Genomic DNA, 26,080 nt, shown 5'->3' with positions numbered 1-26,080 from the left:
AGTACTAGGTATCATTCTACCTTACTTTCATTCTCAACTTAGATTTTCCTTTAACTTAAATGTCGAAGTATCTTTACAAATATCTACCAATATTAAAGCAACTAGGACATTATTCTCATCATTGAAATACTTACAAATTTTGGTAAGAATAAAAAACATATATACGAAAAAGCCAGGTGATAAATTAACTTGTTATAGTATTGAAATGATTTGAATAGAAAATATTTATTTTATTGTATCCTATATAGCTTTTTTAAAAATTAATCAAATGTAGGATGAAATGAAAACTCACCATTCACCAATACCAACAACACTTAACCACATGTCACATGCAAATTTCCCCAAATCACAAATTAAAATTTGCATGGACCAACATTTTTGTGAAATTAATGTATTTTATTATAACTTTTAATCTAAAAAAATTGCAATATTTAATTGATAATATTTAGTATTTATAAAATAATTAAATATGCATTTTTTTTAGAACTAAAGACTTATTCAATATGGTATCTACACCATTAATAAAAAGTGATATGTCTTTTTTATGCGTATTTTTTGCTAAATTATGTTTTTAGTATTTTTATTTTCATTGATATGTAATTTTGGTTTCTGTATTTTAAAACAGAGATATTTACTCCCTCTAATTTAAAAATACAAATTTTTTAACACTTACATACTTAAGTAATGTAACATTTAATAATATGACATTTACAAATTAAAAAACCTGTAAATGAAAGTTATTAATAAAATAAACATAAATTACTCGTTAAAATATACACAAGCAAAGTTTTTTTGTATATTATTTTTTTATTTTTCTTATCTCTTCTTTTCATGTCACTAAACATTACATCACTTGTAGTATTAAGTCACTGAATAGCACTAAAATTTAATGATAAAAAAACATTAAATTGATAATATGACCAAAATTTCGTACTTTTATAAATGATGGACTAAACGTTTCTATTTTGAGGGACCAAAATTATAAATTGATAAAAATAGAAATCAAAAATACAATTTAACCTACATTTTTTCGTTGATCATTTTACTCCTATAACTTTCAAAACACTTATTTTTATTTAATTTTTATTACATTCTTTAATTAATTATCCAAAACTACTTGCCCAAACACACCCATTGTTATCCGGTCTCTTGTATTTAATTTTAATTACTTTTTATCATTTAATTTTTAAAACAAACCTTTTATACACCAATTTATATAAAGTAATTATATCTTCTTACTAATCCTCTCACTAAAAAAATAATTAATAAATAATGCATTTAATATTTAAAAAATACTTACCATTAGAAAAAAATATAAAACAAACAGAAAGATATTAGACTCATTTATTTAATATTTTTTTCTTAAAAAAAGTTGTTTAAATAAAACAAATATATTTTTTCTTTTAATGTATTTGCCTAATTTTTTATTTTAAGAAAATTGTCGTTTCTTAATATTTTTGGAAAAGAGTTTATCTATATTTTAAAGAATTATTTTTTAATTTTTTTAAATAGTATTTTAAATTTTAAAAAGAACTAACCATTATAGGAAAATTAAAAATTATTTACATGATGCAAAAAATTTGTCTCAGTAAGTACTTACTTATTAAAACAATCACCCTTGTACAAAATCCTCAAAAGTAAAAATTCAATGCCACCTATACCAAATATTGCCCCATAGAAAAACAAACTAAACATCATTTAAAGCAATTAAATGCAATGCTACCAAATTAGTTTCTCTTAATTATTAGTGATGAATTTCCACTCCCAATCTCCCATTCTTAAAATTGCCTATAATCCACTAAAAAGAGTTAAAAATAAGAAAGATTTTCCAAAGTTGGGTCCCAATCACCAACAACCTTCAGCAGAGACGCCGTTGTTGAAGTCAAACCGCTTTCTCTCTCTTTACCCATTTTTTTTTCTCCCTTCGCTTGTCTTAACGAGAGCTTCTAGAAAGATCCATTCCCTTCCGAACATGGACGGAGCACCTCCCTCCGCCGCCGCCGGAGGTCCGGCGCCGTTCCTTCTGAAGACCTACGACATGGTGGACGATTCCTCCACCAACGACATCGTTTCGTGGAGCTCTACCAACAACAGCTTCGTCGTTTGGAACCCGCCTGAGTTCGCTCGCCTTCTCCTCCCGACCTATTTCAAGCACAACAACTTCTCCAGCTTCATCCGCCAGCTCAATACCTACGTCAGTTTCTTCGGATTCACGCGCTTCTTTTTATTTTATTCTAATCCGTTCTGATTGCTCGCTCTAGTTTAATTGTTTATTCTATTTAATGTTTGCATGATTTGATTGTGTCACGGCATATATATAGGGTTTGACTATTTTTTTAATCGTTGTTATTGGATATTCGCATTGAGCTGAATTGAAATGTTGCTCGAGGATGGTGAATGATGAGCCATGAAATTGAGAAAGTGTATGGGGAGGTAGGTAGAGTTTCAATTTGGATCTGACTAGAGTCTATCTGAAGATATAAGTTATTTAGGGTTAAGAGATTGACAAAGGTTGAAAGATAGGGCGAGGTGTAAGATAGGTTTGTTTTTTAGCGTGAACTGGGGTGTAGCCATGTAGGACTCAAGAGTTAATTGAGGAAGGTGATAGAAACATTCTTCTGATGTACCTTGGGGTATCCCTTGCTCAAATAAAGTGCTGGGGAACTTTGGCAGTCAGCAGAAGGTAATAGGAATCTGGTAGTATAGGAATCATATTGTATCAAAGAAGGTTGATCAGTCTTCTGCAACTCTGCGATACGTCACGTACATTTAAATTATCATGTCACCAAATGTGTTCAAAAGTTCTTAATCCTGGATTCTGTTATTGTATTATTGACAAGGGATGTGTGTTGATGTTTCTGGTAATGACATTATTAGGATTTGTAATAGTTCTCCAATGATGGATTTAACAGACCTAAATTTCAAGTTTTTTTAGCACAATAGTTCTACAGCTTTCTTATATTCGGAAACTATTGGAAATTTGAAGAGCAGTGGAGAATATTGTGTTATAAAGATATGTTTATTTTAGTTGAATTACTTATCATTAAATAACTTAACTTGATGGAAAATTCATGCTAGACCATTTTCGGTTATTCACATAAAGAGAATTTGCTACTCTGTCTTTATTATATTCTTCCTCCATCATACTTGTTCTTCTTTATCCAGAAAAAATATGGCTGACGGAGATGCATATTAGTTCATGTATGTCTATTGGTAGGTCTTAACAAAAACTAGATGCCTAATAATACTTAAATACTCACCTTCCCATCATTAAATTTAGGGCTGTGCTTTTAAACTTTTGACTGCTTATGCACTAGATGTTTTGCACTCATGTTTATTTTATTTTTTTCTTTCCAGTTCAAAGAGCATATTCCCTGGCATTTTATTTGATCAAGTGGTGGAAATGCTTTATTTAATAATAGCATTTCCTTAAATTATTAGTTGCAGTAAGTATTATAATGTGTTTTTCGTGCTGATCTGATATTAAAAATGATTTGAATTCGAAAACAAAGACATAATTTACTAGCAAAGCAAAGGAAAAGAGCTCCAGTAGACGTGGTTACTTTGTAATCATTATTCTTTGTATCCTCATGAGCAGGCTTGTATCTCATCACAAACTGATACCTTAACATTTTGACCAACCAACAACACTGATGATCTGGGGTTGTTACTCACTACTGTAACAATTCTTTTAGACTTCTTGGTTATAATAGACCAAAAAGTGACTCCCCAAAAGGTAAGGTTGCCAATGTTGGATAGCTGAAGCCAAACCTTTTAGTTGCTTCTCATTAGCGAGTTTGGACTGGTTTTGGTCACTATTCTCTTAGGAACTTAATGAAAAATGCAAAGCAGCACCCTTCCTGTGTCAACACATCCCCCAAGCCCCTCCCTAAGGCATTACACTCAACGACAATTTCCATTGAAGAATCCTATCTCCATAATACGGTGGCTGTTTTTGTCACATCTTTCAACTGCATGAGCGAACTTTGGGTGTCATCTCCCCATTGTAAACCATATTTCTTAGTCAAAGTAGTTAAAGGTTAGGCCACCTTGCCATTATCATTTTACAAACTTTGGAAATATTTTGTTAAACCCTAGATCCCTTGGACCCCCTTTACTATTGCTTCATATTTCCCAGATCCTTATTTGTGTGAGGCTAATAGTACTTTTTATCCAAGGGTTGCCTTGGACTAAAACTTTTTCCATTTATTATAAACCCTAACCATAATTTCAGTTCATTAATACTTGCTACTTTCATTCCACATTCTAACTTGAAAGCTGCCTGCTTTTGGTTTCTAGAGCTTTTCTTTTTTGTAAAGATCATACTTTTAAGGATTTAATGATAAATTATTGAAAGAAATTTGTAGATCTTATTTCTTGAAAGATAAATAATTGTTTAAAAGCATTTATTCTTCTCAATGTTGATATTTTTCAAGCATTTACTAAAACCATTATTTGATTTTATTTGTTTTGGTTTATTGACATTGCTTTGTTATCAGGGATTTCGAAAAATACATCCAGAGCGATGGGAATTTGCTAATGATGAGTTTGTGAAAGATCAAAAGCATCTTCTCAAGAATATACATCGTAGGAAACCTATTCACAGTCATAGTCATCCTCCAGGTTCTCTTGTAGATCCAGAAAGGGCAGCATTTGAGGAAGAAATAGAGAAACTTTCCCGTGAGAAAACTTCTCTTGAATCCAATATTTATAGCTTCAAACAACATCACTCAACAGCAAAGCATCAACTAGAAGATTTTCTGCAGCGATTAGATGGTGTTGAGAAGAGGCAGAAACATTTACTGAACTTCTTTGAGAAGGCTCTTCAGAATCCTGCCTTTATTGAACATCTTTCACGCAAAATTGAGTCCATGGATTTATCGGCATATAATAAAAAAAGGAGATTGCCTCAGGTTGATCCCGTGCAACCAGTTGCTGAAAGTAGTTTTGTGGATAGTCATAGCAATTTTAGAATGGTATTTGGAAATGTTTTCCATCAAGATTTCTCAAGTAAACTCAGACTGGAATTGTCACCAGCTGTTTCAGATATGAATTTAGTATCACGTAGCACACAAAGTTCCAATGAAGATGGGGAAAGCCCACAGAAAAAGATGTCTGAAGTAGATCCAAAAGGAGTGCAGACAAGAACAGCTCTTACATTTGCACCTGAAACATTAGAGCTTGCAGATACAGGGGCTTCTTTTACCTTTAAGATGGATTCATGTTTGTCACGAAGAGAAACAACTGCTGAGAGCTCAAAACTGCATTCTTTGGAGCCAAGTAGTGAAGAAGGTGATAGTCATATATCCTGCCAACTAAATTTAACTCTGGCATCTTGTCCACTGCAAGTCAACAGAAATTCATACTCAGCCAGATCACCCCAAATTGACTGTCAAGAAATTAGCAAATTGGCAGAATCAAATTTTTTTGCCAATGGTAAAGAATCTGATAGTGGGGTTTCCTCAAACCGAAATGCAACTGCTGAAGCTACGAATTTAGCCTCATCACAGGAGGCTCCAAGCAACAACCAAGTTAACCCTGCTCCTCCAGGTAGAGTGAATGATGTTTTCTGGGAACAGTTTCTTACTGAAAGGCCAGGTTGTTCTGACAATGAAGAGGCAATATCCAACTATCGAGCAAACCCATATGATGAACAAGATGAAGGTCGGTCGGTTCATGGAATCTCTAAAAACATTAAGAACATGGACCAACTCACACTTTGAGCATGCTGTCTTGGGGAACATTCGCACTGATGTTATATGATTTTTTCATGATTAATATACATTATGATTTGAAATTTCACAATTGACGCTAAATTGTGTCGCAACTAGCAAGGGGCTGAAAGTATTCTGACTTACTACTTGATATCTCTTCTGAAAAATCTGAAATACTTACCTGCTTTGGGGACTGATGGATACAATGTTAGTTAACTGCTTGGCTTTGTTTTCAAGTTCTGTTTGGCTTTCAACGTAGTACCGTAAACTTAAAAGGTCTTTTGATTGTGGAGTATGTTTGCGTTGAGAGCTGTGCAGCTAGTAAATAATTGCTGAGTAGACCGACTTTACATTACGTGAAGCAATTCCAATAATACAACATGGAAACACTTGTTCAGTGAATGATCAGATGCACTTGCATAATCTTACTTGCTTACCAACTGTTCGGTAACTTTAGACTGTTGATCCCAATAACCATGATACCTCCGGCCACAGTAATTCTAAGGCTCTTTTTCTAAAGTGAAGATTTTGAAAAATCAAAGACTGACGTGATTGATACTTATAATCCAAAGAGGTTAAATCATGTACCAACGGCTAATGTTTCGATAAAAATTAATATTCCTGTTGGATAATTTAATATTCTAAAGACCAAATATGGCATGATAGATTCATTGGTTCTAAAAAAGGAACTAAAAGGCAATATGATCAAATAAAGGATATGAAAACATTGGAAGAGATTTTAATGAAGGTTTTCCTGTCCCACTTGTGGTTTTTAAGGATGTAATCTTTTTCCTTGTTAGGTTTTAGTCCCATAGGTTTATTCTAGTAAGGTATTGATGAGATACATTATCAAGCAGCAAACATGGGAGAGTAATACAAATAATTAATAGTGGTTGTTTACTAAGATTATTTATATTTTTTTGTTGACACTATTAAATCATTTGTAAACGTTTAGTCAAAATTTATACTTATAAATAAGCTATTTTTTTATCTTAACATTTCTGGAACTAATACAAGGAAAATTTTCATTGTTTTCATTATCTTAATCTTTGAATTATTTCTATTTTATATCTTCTCTATTTTTGAATTCTTATATTTTTTATGTTAATTTTCATAACATAAGAAAACACTTTTCCTTTTTTCTATTAATCGTTATCGTTTGTTCCATAATTAAACTTGGTCTTAACTAAAATTTGTTGCATGTATGATATGTCACAACTTTTATTTAAAAAAATGTTAAGATTAATTTTTAAGGTTACTCTTATTTATATATATATGAGGAGAGTTCAAACGACACCGGTATAACTTTTACTAAGTGTTACACCGCTTAATAACTTTAAATTAAATGTGAATTTTGTAAATCCAACCGTTAGATTGAAAGTTCTTTACTCTTAGATCATATATACAAAATTTTATATTAATCCAAGATGATTTGATACTTTATTCATATAAAATAAAATTGACGTAATATATTTATTTCAAAATATACTAAAATATGAACACTTTGATTACCCTCAAGTTGTTGTTCAATTTTAACAAAATTTGATATACACATATAAAGTGATATGAAATTTCAATCTAATGGTTGAATTTACAAAATTCACATTTAATTGAAAGTTATTAAGCGGTGTAACACTTAGTAAAAGTTACACCGGTGTTGTTTGAACCTTCTTCTATATATATATATATATATATATATATATATATATATATATATATATATAATTAGGATGTATAACTCTCTTTTATTTACGAGTAAAATATAAAATCTAGTTATAACTATTTATTTAAGATATGAATCAAAATTCAATCTTTAATCAAGAAAAATAAGTATCAAAATATTTATTTTAAAGTATTTGTACCTACTTTTAAATATGTAAAAGCGATAAATTTTAATAAAAAAATTATCCGTGGCCTAAATCCTAGATATAATTTTATGATTAAAATATTTGTTTTGATTTTTATAATTTTATTTACTTTACTTTTTAGTCTATATATTTTAAAATAAATTTTTTTATCTATATTTATCCTTTTCAATCATTTTTAATCCTTATATTTAAGACATTTTTTAATTTTTATATTTGTAATTTTATAATTCTTTTAGTCTTTATAATTAATTCTTTTTAACTTGTCTCTTTTAGATCTTTAGATGTTCATACTTCTTTTATATCCTCACAAATCCTAATAATTTAATTGTTGAGACATTTTTTTATCTTTACAAATTGAAAATCTTTACTATGTCAACATAAAACAGATAACCTTATAAAAAAAATTTAATGAAAAGGACTAAAATCATTATAAAACTGTAAATATATAGATTAAAAAGATAAATATAAAGATTAAAAATATTTATTTTAAATTATAAAAATTAAAAGATAAAAAAAATTAATTAATTTTTTGTTTATTCATTTCATAACATAAGTTAGATATGTAAACGGTATCTAATTTATGACTATCCACCCACTAAGCCTCACACATTCTGTTCACATTCACTTTCACAACCTTAAAAATAAAAACAAACTAAAACCAAGTAAGCTCCGAACACAACACAGAACAATGTCAAAACCCAGATTCATTGTCATGACTTTCCCATGTCTGGCATTTGTTCTTCTGCTTCACACCCTTCTCCCAATCTGTAATGGCATAGCAGTTGTGGACCTCAAATTGAGTGAAACTGATGTGATGACCAAAAGGGTTTGCACCAAAAGCATTGGAGAGTGTTTGGCAGAGCCAGAAATGGACTCAGAAACCAATAGGAGAGTTCTGGAAGGTGTGCGGCACAGGTACATTAGCTATGAGTCACTGAAGAGGGACATGGTTCCATGTGATAGACCAGGAGCTTCTTACTACAATTGTCATGCAAGACCAGCAAATCATTACAATAGGGGCTGTGAGGTCATTACTGGATGTGCAAGGGGTATTCAAGGCATTAAAACTTGATGCTGTCCATGGAATGAGGGAAGGAAGCTAGGAAAGTATGTTATTCTTCTTTCCTTTTTTCCATCTAATCCTGTTTTGTTTCATTTATGAGGTTTCCTTCTGTAGCTATGGTCATTATTTTTATACTTTCTTTGTAACATATCTGGCATGACTAGCTTAATGATGAAAATGTCTGACCTTTTGTTTTTGAGAACATGCCCTTGCAAATTGACATTTTCCTTGGGATTTTGATGCCTGTTTGTTACAAAATCTGTTTATTATAGAGTTTATTTATAAAATTTTACTGCTTTGAAATCCTGTTGATGTTTTACTGTTTTGATCGGAAGAGTTTAAGAATGAGAGATGTTTTACCAAAACCCATGTTTATTTCCTAATTTATATTATATTTTCTGCAAGAATTTTGCCTAGAAGAAAATGTTTTAGAAGGCATATTCAACTATATGAGGCATTAGAATCAATTGCTTATATTTTGTTGGCTCTCTTTTGATTTCAGTCTGACTTCACAGGAAATGTTTCACACATAGCACCAAGTGTTAGTGATATAAAATGTTAGTTACAAATTAGCTACATCTGTTAGAAAATTGGTTATACTAGTCCCATTGTAATTCTTGTAAATAATCTTTTATCCATTCTACTCAATATAATTTCACTTTTCTCTCAATTCTTTATTATAAGCATGTTTTCTAATATGGTATCAAAGCCATGGCATCTGCCATGGAAAAAAAAAAAAGAAGAAAAACTCTTCTGCAGTGCATGGATTTTTTATGGGGGATTCGCATGTTTATGCTCTCATAGTTCTCTACCCTTTCCTCTTATGCGGATGATCTCCATGGTTATCAAAAACTGATATAGCTAACCTGTAAACCTTTTATATCTCTAACTAACAATGAGCATTCACATCTTATCTATTAAGTATTGGGTTAAAATTTTATTTAAAACGAGGCTCTTCACATTGAGTCCAATTCCCTTCTGCTCCTTAATGGCTAGATTGAGATTTATGGGGAAGAAGCTGATTTCTTCACAGCTGGTTTGGAGAAAATGGGAAATAAGAATAAGCAAATACCAAATGCAAAACATGTGTATAAAACCAATCCCATCTTATTTGTTTTAAACACGTTTTCCATACATTCCTTAAATTTGTAAGCTCAAAACCTGGTAGGAATGGGAATCGTATTGAAAAGCACAAAATCGATCATGAAGTTGTAAGTTGTGAGAGATGAAAATACCACATATTTTGTGTGTTGGGTTTAGATTATATAATAAGAATTAAAGAAGATATGCAGAAGATTTTATCATTTAATCTCTCTTTCCACTTATTCTATCCTTGGAATTTTATTTGTATCTTAGCTTGCCTTAGGTGTAAACCTATTTAGTAGATAAGGGCAAATGTTGCTTTTCAGAAGCAGCAAATAATAAGATTTTACTAAAGTCAAATTAATGAACAATAAAACATGACTTCTAGTAATAAAGAGATTTTAAATAATATTAATCTAATATGAAATCAATGTTTTTAAAAAGTTCCTTTGTGCTGAAAACGTAACTGTTACTCTGTCTGACTCCTATTTTCTCATTTTAACGCTTGTTAAGATGCTGCATACTAGGTGAGTTGCTTGGTTGTTACTTTTATTTAAAATGTAATATAAAATATGATCATTCATGTGTATTTGCCCAACAACTTAACCTTTTGAGATGCTTGAAACCAAGTGGTCTAGACTAGAGTTTGATCCTTGCACCCTCCATTCTTCTTAAAGAAAAGTTCAATTTTGGCACAAGGGAGGTGAGCTTGTGCATTGTCCACACTTCAAGCCAAAGGAGCTCTTGCGTGAGAGAACATGTTAGAAACATAAAACTATTCATGTGTCTTCACCAAAGAGCTTAAGCTTTTGGAATAGTTAGTTCATGACATGTGTAAATGAAGAATCATTTGCTACACTTCCTCTTTACATTTTGATTAATTTCTCCTTTCTTAATTGTTAAAACTTGTTTGTAACACATACATTAGATGTTCAACTGTATGCTTTGTTTCATTATTCTTCTATATAGTTTCTATTTTCATATTACTTTCATTGAAACCTAGGGGACAAAATGGCAAACCTCCTTTCCCCTTTTAAGCTTATTTAATTGCATCACTTTAATGTGGTGGTGTCTAGTAAAAAAGGGTTCAATTCAATAGCTATTTCCATCTAACTAATTTGGCAGATTCTTTTTGTATATTCCATAAAAGTGGTTGAAATTGCTGTTAGAAACAGTCACAATAAATCGTCAAACTAGTCTTAAGACTGGGATTGTTTTAGAAAGATATCCAATTCAGAATTGGTGGTAAGTAATTGGAACGAGGCAAAGATGTATGACTATTAATGAACTTGTCCTTTTTTTCCTTTCCTTTTTTATTTTTAATGTTTTTGTGTGTGAAAGTGAGCTTTGGCACACTTCGTGGGAATCTCAGGTTGCCTCTCTCTCTCTCTCTCTCTCTTTTTTTTTTTTGTATGTGTTCATCAAACACTTTGTTTCATTCATGTATTTCATACATTACTTCAGTTTTCATTTATTTTTTTTCATCATCAATGTTGTGTTATTTCTTCAGATTTTGCACTTTTTGCTTATCTTCTCTATCCATTCTCTAGTGTCTTGTTTTGAGTTGTTGGCACTTGAATATAAATTTAGTGATTTTCTGATCTGCTCCATAGATGTGGATCTTAGGTTGGTTATGAAAAGGAGACCATCGTTTCCACTTTGGTAAAAGTTTCCAGAAATTATTGTTTGTCCCAGGAATTATTCACTTTTTTTTTTGTTTTTTTTTTTTTTATCAACTCTCTTCATTGCCTTATGTTTGGTTTGTTATTCTCATGATAAGTTTCTATGATGTTCATATGGGACTAATAGCATGTTTGGATCAACTTCCATGATCCACGTCTATGTAAAAACAATAATTAACAAGAGATGACTAGCACTAATTAGACCACATAGTTTCAGTTTTGTTTCTCTTGGCAGAGCTTTCATATTGCAAACTTAAAAAAATGAGCTAGATTGTAGATCTGTGAAGCTTTGACGAAATGGCCATTGATGTGATACAAATATTGATGTTTGTTGAACACTAGACATATCCAAGCATGCTATATGTAATGGTAGGCCACTTTCAAGTTTCAACAACTTCTATGCAAGTTAGCTTTTATGCATTGGTTCACTCAGGGGATCCACACTCCATAGACTCCATACTCAATACCTACTTGTGGCCCTCACCTTTAATAGAGTCACTTTTTTACTGGGATCTATTCGATGATGGTGGAAGATTGAAATAGTATGCATAAAGTTATGACTATTGCAAACAAACAAAAAATGTAATCCCAAGCAAAGCAACAATCAAGAAATAGTGGAGAAATAGTTTTTTTCCTCTCTATTCATTATTTGTCGTTTTTATTTAATTGAATGAGGGTTTTACTTTTATATCGTTTTATTGGAAAAATGATCTCATCTGCGAAAATCAACTAATTCACTTTCCCTGTCTGAATTTAGATGATTATTAATATATTTAAGTCACCAGTTTTTTTTTTTCTCCCTATTATAAGTGTTACCTTTGATACTTGCGTACATGAAACACAGTTCACTTTCCATGACAAAGCATTTTAAGTAGTTGAATGAAAGGCACATAATCATTTTTATTTTGTTCATATTATATAAACCCCTTAGTAAAATTTGTGATATTTGAAAAAGTTTATGTTAATTTGATGTAAATGTATACCTATGCTCCTTTTATTGATAATGAGGTGAACAACTACTTTTTATATTTTACTTGTCATTTTCAGCTCTAGCAAATGTGTTGGCAGGCACAAGGGTCTATTGTGAGGCTTTTTAGTCTAAAATTTATTCTCTGTTTTATTGCTAGGTCCATAATTGCTGGAGTATATTTAAAATGTTTAATAATAAGGGAAAATTACACCCACTTCCTCTCTAAAGTCTATTTAAATGATCCACACAATCCCTCTAATTTTTAAAAATTATGCACTTCTCTTAGAATAATGATATTAGTTCAAGTGAGAGAAATAGAAAAACCAACAATTAATTCATAGTTTGTAAATTATATATGTTTCTATCTTTTGTTTCTGAATTATGTACAATTATAATCTCCTATCTTTTTTATGAAATTTTTTTTTGTTCTTCAATTTTTAAAATAATTTCTCAACGATTTTTGAAATGATTCCTTGAAGTTGGTACTCCTTTTAGATCTATGTATAAGCAAATAAAACTAATTTTACACAGATTAAGAAAGTTCATTAAATGCATTTAATTTTCATAATTTCATATAAAATATACATTATATTTCTTAAAATATCTTTAATCACATGATAGATAATGCTTCCATTTATAAGCATTCTGGTACTTTTGAATTAAGAGTAATAAATAAAGTTGACTTTAATGTAATTTGTTTATATTTTAGTCATTTTTTTAAAAAATTTTGCTTATAAATATGTCTAAAGGGTCTCAGCAATTTTCCATAATAAAAATAGTTCTCACTTGTTAGATACAACATTATTGTGGTATTGAAAATGGAAAATAAAATGTTGATAGGCAAAACTCGCTATGCTATTATCTTGTTTAGAATTTAGCAACATTTACAATGCTAAAAAAAAAAAAAAAACTTAATAGATTTCTGGAGTTAATTATTTAAAATGTTTAATAATAAAAATATTTTTTAATTAAGACTAATAATATTTAAATTGTCTATTAAGGATATAAATAGAATACATCCTAATTAGAAGATAAAATGATATATAAAAAAAATGTCTACTTTAAAGAGAGAATATTCACTTTAACAAATTTCTTCTATTAAATTATTTTTATAAATGATTTTTTTTGATGAAAAATTATTGAGAGAGAATAAATGCAAAAGGACTAGGATAAGCTATCCTCTACAACTAAAATTTATGGTAAAAAAAAAAAAAAGAAACATAAATTAAGAACATGACACATGTAGAATAGCATGCCAATCTCTTCCAACATTTGCCAAAGACATCCGGTTCGTGCTAATATATTCAAACAGTCCACTCTATTTATACTGGCGTAAAAAAACATATTATGCACCTTCGTGTATTTTTTTAAAAATAAAAAATAAACAATAAAAATAATTAAAATTAAACATTTGTAAATAATTAACAATTAGAAGGTATGAACGATTTTAAATAATTATTAGCGAGTGTGAGAAGTTTTAAAAATAAATTTACAAAAAAAGGAAAAAATAATAAAAACTAAATAAAAAAAGTACGAACCTTCTTTCTTAACACTTAATAGTATAGATTTTTATTTTATAAAAAATAGGCTCATGATATATACACCTCCTTTTTTTTTTATAAATACACCTCCTTCTTTTAAAAAAAAATTATAAAATATTATAATTTTTTTAAAAAAATTTAATTTTACACTTTCAACTTTCAATTTACTATTTTCTTCTTCTTATTCACAAACTTTTTTTTTCTCTTTCAATTTTCACATGCTACCAAAATAGGTGAGGTAAAAGAAAAAATAAGGGGGTACATGTAAAAATTGAAAAAAAAAAAAAAAAAAAAAAAGATATGTAATAAAAAAAAAGTACTAAATTAAATGTTGTGAATGTAAAATTAAAAAATTTAAAATAAAAAAGTTAAAAATATTATAAAATTTTAATTATTTTTTTTAAAAGGAGGTGTACTTATAGAAAAAAGGAGGTGTATATATCATGAACCTAAAAAATATCTTCAACTGAACATAGTTTAGTTTCTATTTGGACGTCTAACTCTAGGGCCTAGGCCCCAATCTTTAAAAAAAACGGATGTTTTGAAAAGAAAAAAAAAACATCTTTATTGGGCCATGTGACTTTTGTAGAGCCTCCTGAAACAATTTGAATTTTAAAAAATTATATGAATTTAATTTATTGATAATGTAAGATTATTTTATATTGTTAGTATATATTTATTAAATAGAAAAAAATATAACTGTTTTTCAAACTTAGTGACACGAGTAAGGTTGTGTTTGAAAATTCGTTCAACATCTATTATATAGGCTTTTTCTACTTTCCAATATAAAAAAGCTAAAACAACATTGATATCGTTTTTCAGCTATGTTAAATGTAACTGTAAAAAAGTTAAAGCGTCATCGATATTGTTTTTTCTTATTGAAAGTTGGTTATTTTTTAAGCACATAAATGAAATATCTTCTTTTTTTTTTTTGAGAGGCAAATGAAATATCTTATATCTTATAATTTATGCTTATCTTTTTTATTCAAACCAAACGACTTCACAATATCATTTATTTTCTCTCTTTTAAATTTTTTTTTAAGTCAATTAGTTCAAAATTTTACCTTATTTTTTATCGATTTTTGTCTTCTATATTTCTCTCATCTACTATTGTTCACTCTATTTCTTTTTCGCTATATCAAACATAGCATTAACTAACATCTCATACAAGTTGTAAGAAATAAACATTAAAAAAAATAGATTAATTATCTCGACCGACCAAAAACAAAGTAGGGTGAGTTAACGTTGATGAAAGGTGAATTGAAAAAGATATTTCACCCCATTTAGATGTAAGACCACAATATGGCCCACAAAAAAATATAAAGGTAAGTTGGTAAGTTGTGAAATGATGAGTTAGCAAATTGACCTACCAAAATCTTAAATAATCAAAATAATAAAAAATACTAAATTTTTAATCTATTTTTAACTCATCATTCATTTTTATTTTATAAACATGTACATATTATATCCTTTGTAAGTGTATAAAGATATAAATTTCTTCTAATGTTAGATTAATTGAATCTTAAGATATTTTTTCTTATTGAATACTAAATTCCCAAAAATATCTTTTAATATTTATAAAAAAATAAAATATATCAAATATAGGAAACTATTACGTTAAGTTGTACTTTTAGTTCTCCTATAATATTTAATCCATAATTTTGGTTAAATAATTACATATCTATCTTTTAGCAGTTAAAATTGTAAGCATGAGACTAAAAAAATGATGTGAAAATTAATTAATATTTTATAATATTTAGGTTAAATTACTTTTTTATTTTCATTTTATTCTATTTTTTTCCCTTTTATCATTTTCATGTAATAAAAATAAGAATTAAGAGTAAAATTTAACATAAATATTATTAAATTTCAATTATTGTACTATTTATTTAATATTAAATCATATTCAATATTTGAATTTTAATAGTCAATAAATGAACATTTAACTATGAACCAAAATTGTAAATTAAAACTGGAGAAATACAATTACAAAATGAATTTTACATAAGAATAATGTTTATCCTAAAGTTTTATTACCCAACCAAACCTACCATTAGATGATCCAGTATTTGTAACTCTTATCCGTGACATGATATAGAAAAATGGTCAAATTTTAATGCATAATATAGTTGCCGTATTATATGATATGGTATGACACTATGACTCAAACAACTTGGTCAGTGCTTCTCCATAGTGAATTACCAGATATTCCATATTTTATTTTTTCTGTCTTCACATAAAATAATTCCTTAACACCATCACTTTGGCCTAAATTTATTTTTTGTTAATTAATACTCCACAGTTAGGGCACTAGAGAATTGAGATTTGTGTAAAATGTTTAACACACCAACCATATGCAACTCACCAACCTCTTGGACTTGTATGAATGGTAATAGGATAGATAGCCTACTCTCATTTTTTCTTCCTATTATCTATTGGAGAATAAATATAAATTATGATGATACGATACCACCCTTTTACTTTTCTAGATCCACTTCTCATCCTTTTCTGTTTTGTTTTTTTGTTTTTTTGTTTTTGTCTTTTATTGTATAGTCAAACATTAATAAATATCCACGTTTTTCTCTGGCTTATTTACACCTCACATTAGCTTATCATGAAACTTTTATCTAATTTAGAGAATTGGCAAATGAATCGCTTAATTTTTGGAAACATCTCAATAGTCACTTAATCAATCTTTGCTACTACCATCTTCGTAATTCCGTTTTTTTTTTGTTGTTGTTGTTTTCATGCCTCTTACTTTTGACTAATGGACTTGGGAGGCTGCGTAAATTGATGCGTTGTAAGGTATGTTTAAAATATTGGAATTGATTTGATATTTCTAAAATTAATTCTTATTAGTGTTTTGACTAACAAAAATCAAATTCTATGAACACAGATTAAGTTTTAATTATCAATTTTAAAAATTATATAAACCATGTCTATAGATAAAATAATTGATAATAAAGAGCTGTAATTTAGAATCTTTAATTTTTTTTTTTTTAAATTTAATGTGTGTAGAAATATGTTTTCTATTTTATATTCTTAAATTATTTTTAAAAAAACTCGATTATAAGTATTTTATATGAAATTTTATACTTATATATATTTACTGAAAGAACTTAAATTTTAATTTTGATCACTAATGCAATTTTAATTGTCTTTGTCAATGCATGTTTGAATCAAATATATAATTGTTTTTTATTTTTAATATTAATTTTAGATTTGATTAATCAAGATAAATATATAATTTATAATTTGACTTCATTCATTATAATAGGCGAACTAAAATATATTTAACCCAACTGACTGACACAATTCAATTCACTTAAATGTAATTGAGAATTTAGTATAGTTAATCAAGTTTAAAAATCAATTTTAAATTGTAACAACCTAGTAGACCAATATACTTAATATAATATATTTAAAACAAAAATATTTAAACATCATACAACTAACCTAGGGTTACCATACAAAAGCCACTTAGATATCCATGCAACAATTATAAGTAAAAGGTATAAAGATTTAAACAAAAAACAACCCCTTAAGGGTTACATGCATACCTTATACATATAAACTATATACATGAACTACATTGTTGCACATAAAATAACTCTAATCACCGGTCAAGCATCTCTACATCAATCATACTATATTAGACTAGCATTGATAAAAGAGTCATCACTAGTATGACTCACCAACCACCATCTAAGCAAACTTCTTAATCCTGCTTTACTCTCATACAAAGTATAATACTATAGTTTCAATCACAGGAAAAATAAATGATAAGCTTGTGAAACCGAAATAACATATATATACAACATCAACTTACAACAATACAACATAAACAACTTGATTAACATCTCATGCAACTCTACATATCAACTTTCAACTTATAAACAACATCACAACACATCTTAACAACTTCAACTTAACAACATATCAACATAGACAACAATAAGTAATTAATGTATCGTCACACATATCAACTATAGAGATCTCGTACAATAGAGATAAACATTTTAAGTGGTTAAATCTATCAAACCACAATATTTGACCTACCACAACCAAGTCAAATATAAACAACTTCAAGTTCTATAAAGATCTTGTTTAACAACTTAATTTGATTTATCATGTTTCACTACTTAAACTAGGAAATCTAGTACTACTGTTATGATAGAACAATTTAAGTATGAGTCTACCACAACATTAGTTTGCAACACTAAACCTCTTATGCCCTTCCAATACTTAGTTACAGACTAAGCCCCCAACCTTGTAATTTACTCAGATGACCATTTTACACACGTATGTCTCAACCTTTCCCACATATGGATTATACATAAAATCTAGAGAAGACAACTTAAAACAACTGCACATTCAGAAGTCAACTTATTTACTAAAGAGTTATCAATTAGGTTTGCAGAGTACCACAACTTATATTCACACAATGGGTTATTTTAATTTTTAAAGCATTTTTCACTCTCCTCTAGTTTTTATATATCTTAACAAAGACATACACCACATGCCTATAGTGTAACAACTTACTAAACTATAGCATCAATACAACTTTATAACTTTATCATCCATCAACATGCAACTTAAAACATCATACATCTTACAACTTAATCAACTTCATCATAGACAACTTTAAACATCATCATACATTATCATTCAAATAAACAATTCATCACACTTCAACATGTAAACAACTTGTAACATCATACTTCATTTCAACATATCACGCCCGATGCCATTCTAAGTGTGCCCAATTCTATTAAGATAGGAAGGTTTTTGTCTCGCCCAGACCCGATGTCAATCCTCCTATATTTGATGTGATTGAGGCAAATAACCTCTAAGTCTCTTGCGCTTAACGTGACAAGACCCATGTCCAACCTCAATTAGGTAGAGTTTTTATATAACTCATGTCTAACACCACTCAACGTGCGTCTAACGTCATTTAAGTAGTGATCCACTAACTTGATCATATTAGGCATCACACCTCTAGGGCTCAGCATCACCAAGTCAGAGAATTCTCAAATTCTCACGCCTGACACCACTCATTTGACGCCTAGCATGACTAAGTCAAAGTGCTCCTAATTGATCAATGCCAATGCTACCAATCCCACACATGGTGTGATCAAGGCAGAGAGCCCCCTAACTTGAGTCACGCTCAACACAATGAAGGCACACTCAGCATGATGCTCATTTTGCACACAACAAAGTCACCAAATGGCTCAAAACCTGCAATCCAACTAGCCAAAACAACATGCAATACAACATACAACATATATACGCTATAAATGACACCAAACCAACTCAAAATGCAACATGCAACTATCAAATACTAAATTCACCAATCTACTCAAGAAACTCCATTTTTAATAGCACCTCTTAACAACACTTAAATTCACAATCTTCACTAATTTAGTTATGCAAGTGACGAATTTCAACAATAACAATAAGCATTTAACATAGAAAATCAAGTCACAAAGCTTCTTGTACCTCAACTCTAAGGACAAGATAAAGAGGAAAAAAAGGAAGAACTATGGATTGTTGTACGACTTTCACCAACTCAAATTCTTAATTTCAAACCTTGAATCTTCAATTTAGTCACTTTAAATCAGCTATGAAGAAGGGTAAAAGGAAGATTTTTACTAGAAAAAAGAAAAGAAATATTTTGTTCTCAGATAGCTTTTTTTAATTTCTCTTTAATTTTTCTTAAAACTTAAATTTACGAGATTCACCTATTAAGGGAAATTTTATATATAATTTATTAAACTAAATTACCCTAACACTAACTCAACTACATCATAAACAAGTTGACTATTCAACTTCTCTTAATTTTCAAAGTTTTGAAACAATCAAGTAATATTTAATTATATAATATATATAATTAAATTACAACATCTAAAACACAACGTTACGTTTAACGTCAACGATAAAAATTGTATCAAAGAATATATTAATCGTATATTTTTGACAACTCTTTACCAACAACCACCAAGATGTTACATAAGGATATTCAAATTCTTCGATGCGCGAGTGAGGAACTTTTATACTCATTTTTCACGGGCATCTTTAAAATCCTTTATCTGCTATGAAGAGACATGAAAAAATTGTTTGAATTCGAAGCAAAGAATTAAAAAAAATACGAGGATGATAATGATTTTGAAAAGGGAATAGAATAATGTTTGTTTTATTTTTTATATATTTTCTAATATTTTATCCATTACTAACTTTATACAATGAACACATCCTTTTCTCTCCTTACAAAAATCAGACATTTAATTTTTAATTTAAGCTACAATCATCTCCAAGCTCAACTAAGACACTATTTGTTTAAATATTATTGTCTTGAATTTTTTTTTTTATAAAACTCAATTACGTAATTCCCCATGATTATTTTTTTCTAAAACTATCTCTAACAAGACTCTTGCCCTATTTATTATTTCTTGAATTAAGATAAATAACTCATATTTTGCAAATCATAATTAATGGAAAAATATTTTAAATTGTTTAGTATATAAAAAAAACTAAACACTATTGATTTGAGCTTGTCTATAAAAAAAATCGAAAATAAATCAGTGGGACTAATAAACATTTTTAAATCATCCTGACTAGAAAACGTTCGGCTAACGGACAAAAATTCAATCCTAACTCAAATATTGTTCGCAAGTATGACAACTAGCAATATAATCGACCAATGTGCGTAAATACAATCAAAATAGAACATAATTTCCCTTAAATTATCTACTCAGAATCAGATGGCTCATTATAATGGGTGTTGCATTAAAACTCCAAAACAAACAAACTTAAAATTGAACTTCCATAAGAAAAATAAGTTAACGTAATAAATTTACTTAATTCCCTTGATCAATACCCTTAGTAGCTCCTTTTTAATATTTTTTTTAACTTAATTCCCCTGATAATACCCTTCGTAGCACCTTTTTAATGTTGCACACGCACAAAATAAAATACAAAAAAGTAAATTTGACACTAGAAGCATGGATAAGAAAAAACTTTTTTCTTATTTTGCTTTGATATATTGAAAAGGTGGACAAGAAACACAAATTTTAATAGTCAAAGTAAAATGCACACAGCCCCCAAACAAAACACGCCTTATTCAAACCAAATTGGTTTCATTTCAAAGAAACCAACAGGCTGCCTTGCTCTTTACCCTTCCCATCGACTCAAACACAAGTTCTACGAAAATCAGAAAACTACATTTCTTCTACCACATGTCTAACACCAAAATTCCCAAAAAGTAAAATCAAACAATCAAGCCGTTTCATAAAACCATTTCTCCTCCCCCCCCCCCCCCAACTCTCCATCGGTGATCTTGATCTCAATCTTAGTACCTGTAGTGAGCAGGCTTGTATGGACCCTCAACAGGCACACTGATGTAATCAGCTTGGGATTGGCTAAGCTTGGTGAGCTTGGCTCCAAGCTTGCCAAGGTGAAGTGCAGCCACCTTCTCATCAAGGTGCTTGGGCAAAACATAAACCTTCTTCTCATACTTGCCACTATCCTTCTCTTTCCACAACTCAAGCTGAGCAATGACCTGGTTGGTGAAGGAGCATGACATCACAAAACTGGGGTGTCCAGTGGCACAACCCAAGTTCATCAAACGACCCTCGGCCAAGATAATGATGCCGGTGTTGGTCTCAGGGAAGACCCATCTGTCAGTCTGGGGCTTGATGGTGATGCGCTTCACACCAGGGTAGTTCTCCAGCCCAAGCATGTCAATCTCATTGTCAAAGTGACCAATGTTGCAGACAATGGCATTGTTCTTCATCTTCCTCATGTGGTCAACCATGATGATGTCCTTGTTACCGGTGGTGGTGACGAAGATATCAGCCTCAGACACAACATCCTCCAAGGTCAAAACCTGAAGGCCCTCCATGAGTGCCTGAAGGGCACAAATGGGATCAATCTCAGTCACGATGACACGAGCACCAGCCTGCTTCATTGCAGCAGCACAACCCTTGCCAACATCACCATAACCACACACAACAGCCACCTTCCCGGCAATCATCACATCCGTAGCCCTCATCAACCCATCAGGGAGAGAGTGACGGCACCCATACAAGTTGTCAAACTGCCACAAACCACAGATCAAAAGGTTAAACGACCAAAACACCAAAAAAAATAAGCAAAATCCAATTACAATCAACTAGATCCACAAAACCCGGTAACCAAATCAACGACCAAGTCATCACAAAACCTACTTTGAGTGAACATTTTCATCCTAAAAGCAAGCGAGTAGTAATATTAGGATTAGTTTTCTTAATCCAATGCAAAAAAACACAAAAGAAGCAAAATCCAATAATAATCAACTAGATCCACCAGCAACAGTGACCCATTTCTTACTCTCAACAAGCAAATCAATAACAACTCATCACAAAACCTAGTTTTAAGTGACTGTTTCCATTCTAAACGCAAGCTAGTAGTAAAATTCAGTATATATATTTTTTAAAAACAACAACTGAAAAAACCAACGTTGGACTCAATGCCAACATTCAGCTACAATCACGTTTGGACATGCATAGGCAGGTACTAAAAATATCCAATAGCAGTCGAACATTCTTTGAGGACATTGGTCAAACAGTTAGCAGATTCAAAAAGAAGAGAGATCTGAAGCGGAGGCATGATTTAAGGGAGTAAAAAGCAACAGATCTGGAGAAAAGGAAAAACCTTGCTCTTGGTGACAGAGTCGTTGACGTTAATAGCGGGGAAGAGAAGAGTGCCATTGGCCTGCATCTGGTAGAGCCTCTTAACGCCGGTGGTGGTTTCCTCGGAAACCCCGACGAGACGGTTCTTCATCTTGCGGTAGCGGGAGGGGTCGGTCTTCAAGCCGTCCCTGATGATGGTGAGGACGATCTGGAACTCAGCGTTGTCGGTGGAAGCAGGGTCAGGCAACTGCCCGGTTTTCTCGTAGAGCTCCTCGGCCTTGACGCCCTCGTGGATGAGGAGCGTGGCGTCGCCGCCGTCGTCCACGATGAGGTCGGGGCCGCCGCCGGGGCCCCAGTCGAGGGCGCGCTCGGTGCACCACCAGTACTCCTGGAGGGTCTCCCCCTTCCAGGCGAAGACGGCGGCGCTGTCGCGGGCGATGGCGGCGGCGGCGTGGTCCTGCGTGGAGAAGATGTTGCAGGAGCACCAGCGGACCTCGGCGCCGAGCGCGGTGAGGGTCTCGATGAGGACGGCGGTCTGGATGGTCATGTGGAGGGAGCCGGTGATGCGGGCCCCCTTGAAGGGCTGCGATGGGCCGAACTCCGCCCGGCAGGCCATGAGGCCCGGCATCTCGACCTCGGCCAGATCCAGCTCCAGGCGCCCGAAGTCGGCCTGGGAGATGTCCTTGACCTTGTACTCGCGGCCGCTCGTCGTTTTCTCTACCAACAGAGCCATGGTTTCAAGCGCCGAGTGAGTATGAGAATGAATCAGAGAGTGAGAGAGTGTGGATAGTTGAAGGAGGGGGTGTACCTATAAATAAGGGCTGGGGTGGGGGAGTTGGTGAATTCCTCACTACTCACTAAGACTAGATCTGCTTTTTTTTCTTTCTTTTTTTCTTTTTTTTTTTCTTTCTAGCTTCACCTGCGGTGCCGTGTTTTCCTTTCCACCAACCATTTTCAATTTTCTTCCTTCTATGCGTTTTCTCACTTCTCACACATCTTTCGTGCTTTCTATGTTTTTTTATTTTTATACAAATTCAAAATAATGTGTAATTTTTATATAATTCCATTTTTTTTACAAATATATTCTTTTAATTTTAGTAGTGGAATGGTTTATGGAATGGCAACTTAAAAGTAATTATTAATATTTTACTACTAAAAGTGAGAACATAAATTATTTCAATAATTTTTTTAAAGGTTAACACTGCAATTAATTTGAAATGGAAAGAAACTTTTTAGATGAAATGTGGGAGAATACTTCCTTCGTCTTAAAATAATTGTATAAAGTCACTACTAAAGTTAAGATGGGAAATTAGAGTTATTGTAGTTTTAACTGGTGAAAAATTTGTTCTAAAATATTTTTATTTTAAATTTTTAAAATAAAATTAATTATTTTTTATTTATACTCTAAATAATAAAATTCTCTTATCTATTTATTAATTTTATAAAATTAAATAAAATTATTTTGTAATAAAAATTTCTGTTTATTTATTACTTTCTTTTTTATTTTGTGTAACACTCAAAAATTTGACAATAATCAATTTGAAACATAAAAAGCATTAAAGAAAATTAATATGTGGATTTTATAAGTTAAAATTTTATTATATAATTGAAATTTATAATAAATTATATATATATATATTCTGGTCAAGGGGGCGTTTAAGATTTTTCTCCTAGGTCAAACCTCCCAAGCCAGAGCATTCAAGAGTGTAATCTATCTACTTAACTCTAGGATTTTAGGTCTTATACTTTCTTGTTCATGGGTCCCATGGGCCCCGTGAGCGTAGAGATTTTCATAGCCGTTAATATTTGGAAAATATTTTGTCATTAAAGATGGGATTTTATCCCTAATATCGGATCAGTGTCTATGTGGGAGGGTCAGATCGGATTTTGGCCGAGTTACCCCTGTAGAGCAGACAGGTCAGATTCTGACCGAGTGCACCCATGTAGAGGGGTCAAATCGAATTCTGACCAGGAAGATACAATTGCCTTCCAACCCCGAGCCTGTAAGGCATAGGGGCTCAACTAGCCATGGAATTGAAAAAATACCTATTTAGGAGTCAGATCGGATTCTGACCGGGACGGTACTATATATATATAACATATAAATTATAATAATTTATTTAAAAATATTAAAATTTAAATTATAAATAAATATGAAATTAAATTATATAAGAAATAAAAAAATATAAAAAAAAATTGATTTCTAAAACCATTCTTGTACTGCTTATATCATAAAAACTTACATTAATTTTTAGTTCCTTTAATTTTTTTAATTCAATGTAGTTCCGTTATGTTTAAAAAATTTAATTTGATCCTTTATTGTCTTTGTATCTAAATTGACATTTACATAAAAAGGTAATAATTAATATTGCTTGTAAATTAAATGACTTAATTAAATATTTTAAAAATAGTGAGACAAAATTGAATAAAAATTTATCTAACATGTTTTTGTTTAGATAAATTTAAGTTTTTTTTATATTTATTTTAACAAAATTATGAATGATAACAAATTGAGTACTTGAAATTAAAAATAAGATAATCCAAAATGAAGGAATTATATGATAAAAATAAATTTTTATTTAATTTAGCCTCTCTATTTTTAAAATATTCAATTTGATCTCATTATTTTTAAATAATTTAATTTAGTCTTATGATTTTTAAAAGATGTTCAATATTATTCTTTCAATGTTATTAGTGTCTATTTAAATGAAAGGATAATATTAAATATTTTATTAAGAAAAATAATAGGCTAATTGAACCATTTAAAATAATAAAATTAAATTAAATTTTAAAAATAAATAGAGAACTAAAAAAAAATATAATTTAGTTTGAACTATATGAGATGTGAGAAAAATACCTAAAATATAATTATATTCATTAAGACTCATTTAATTACTGTATCCGTTATATGTATAAGCCCGCAAAAGCGCTAGACGATGTGAGGGATAGCGTATTACCCATTATCATAAACTGAACGAAGAATGGAAGAATGGAGACATGACTCAAATATATTTCATTATGACTCTTTTAGGTACTGCATCCGTTTTATTTAATTATCATTTAAGGTATTGGTACATAAATAAGTAAATATATATTAATTTTTTTTATATAAAATACAGTAGTTGTGGATTTTTTTTATTTTGAATTTATATTTCACAATAAATGCAAATTTTTTGGTAATCATGATTTTCATACAAAATATCACGTAGAAATCAGTCACAAATCTATGTTGAGAATGTGAATATACACAATGTGGATATTCACATCTAGTTTATTTCATACTCAAAATTAGAATTTAAATTTTAGATAATCTAATTAAAAGACACGTGTCAATACCAATCATATGAACTAATGTTAATAAATAAATTAGTTGTAAATAAGTAAATTAATTAAAAGTTATGTGAGAAATAAAAATATAAATAGCAAAAAAAAAATGTTAACTTGGACTTCAAAAATATCCCCTTCCAATCTTTTTTAATATTTGTTTAAG

The 26,080-nt window shown here is 30.4% G+C and overlaps 3 protein-coding genes across 4 annotated transcripts; 2 read left to right on the top strand and 1 right to left on the bottom strand.

Moving 5' to 3' along the window:
• The first annotated feature begins 1,831 nt into the window (after positions 1–1,831).
• Positions 1,832–5,911, top strand: LOC109808921 (heat stress transcription factor A-5). Its single transcript, XM_020372115.2, has 2 exons — positions 1,832–2,194; positions 4,500–5,911. Exons 1-2 carry the CDS (start codon positions 1,973–1,975, stop codon positions 5,721–5,723), a joined length of 1,446 nt encoding a protein of 481 aa, XP_020227704.2. The 5' UTR covers positions 1,832–1,972; the 3' UTR covers positions 5,724–5,911.
• A 2,275-nt stretch (positions 5,912–8,186) lies between these two features.
• Positions 8,187–12,893, top strand: LOC109809312 (protein RALF-like 24). 2 transcript variants are annotated; one of them, XM_083068787.1, is made up of 2 exons: positions 8,187–8,689; positions 11,753–12,893. In XM_083068787.1, the coding sequence occupies exon 1, from the start codon at positions 8,271–8,273 to the stop codon at positions 8,652–8,654; it is 384 nt and encodes a 127-aa protein (XP_082924913.1). In that variant the 5' UTR covers positions 8,187–8,270; the 3' UTR covers positions 8,655–8,689; positions 11,753–12,893. The 2 variants fall into 2 exon arrangements, with proteins under 2 accessions (XP_082924913.1, XP_020228166.1); XM_020372577.3 differs by lacking the exon at positions 11,753–12,893 and adding an exon at positions 9,148–9,315.
• An 8,030-nt stretch (positions 12,894–20,923) lies between these two features.
• On the bottom strand, positions 20,924–23,479 carry LOC109807882 (adenosylhomocysteinase). The gene is made up of 2 exons (XM_083068786.1): positions 22,613–23,479; positions 20,924–22,016 (listed from the first exon to the last, which is right to left on the bottom strand). The coding sequence occupies exons 1-2, from the start codon at positions 23,321–23,323 to the stop codon at positions 21,270–21,272; spliced, it is 1,458 nt and encodes a 485-aa protein (XP_082924912.1). The 5' UTR covers positions 23,324–23,479; the 3' UTR covers positions 20,924–21,269.
• Between the last annotated feature and the right edge of the window lie 2,601 nt (positions 23,480–26,080).

The sequence above is a fragment of the Cajanus cajan genome, chromosome 2 (assembly GCF_000230855.2).
Source record: "Cajanus cajan strain Asha chromosome 2, NIPB_CcT2T_4, whole genome shotgun sequence".
Classification (NCBI taxonomy): Eukaryota; Viridiplantae; Streptophyta; class Magnoliopsida; order Fabales; family Fabaceae; genus Cajanus; species Cajanus cajan.
The sequence above is the reverse complement of the archived record's forward strand: the minus strand, read 5'-3'. Positions and strand labels throughout refer to the sequence as shown.

What these genes read in the sequence shown, in the direction of transcription:
- LOC109808921 (XM_020372115.2), top strand. Translation starts at nt 1,973, where the DNA reads ATGGACGGAGCACCTCCCTCCGCCGCCGCCGGAGGTCCGGCGCCGTTC. An exon ending in TCCGCCAGCTCAATACCTAC is followed by an intron (nt 2,195 to 4,499) that starts GTCAGTTTCTTC and finishes CTTTGTTATCAG; the next exon opens with GGATTTCGAAAAATACATCC.
- LOC109809312 (XM_083068787.1), top strand. Translation starts at nt 8,271, where the DNA reads ATGTCAAAACCCAGATTCATTGTCATGACTTTCCCATGTCTGGCATTT.
- LOC109807882 (XM_083068786.1), bottom strand. Translation starts at nt 23,323, where the DNA reads ATGGCTCTGTTGGTAGAGAAAACGACGAGCGGCCGCGAGTACAAGGTC. An exon ending in ACTCTGTCACCAAGAGCAAG is followed by an intron (nt 22,017 to 22,612) that starts GTTTTTCCTTTT and finishes GGTTTGTGGCAG; the next exon opens with TTTGACAACTTGTATGGGTG.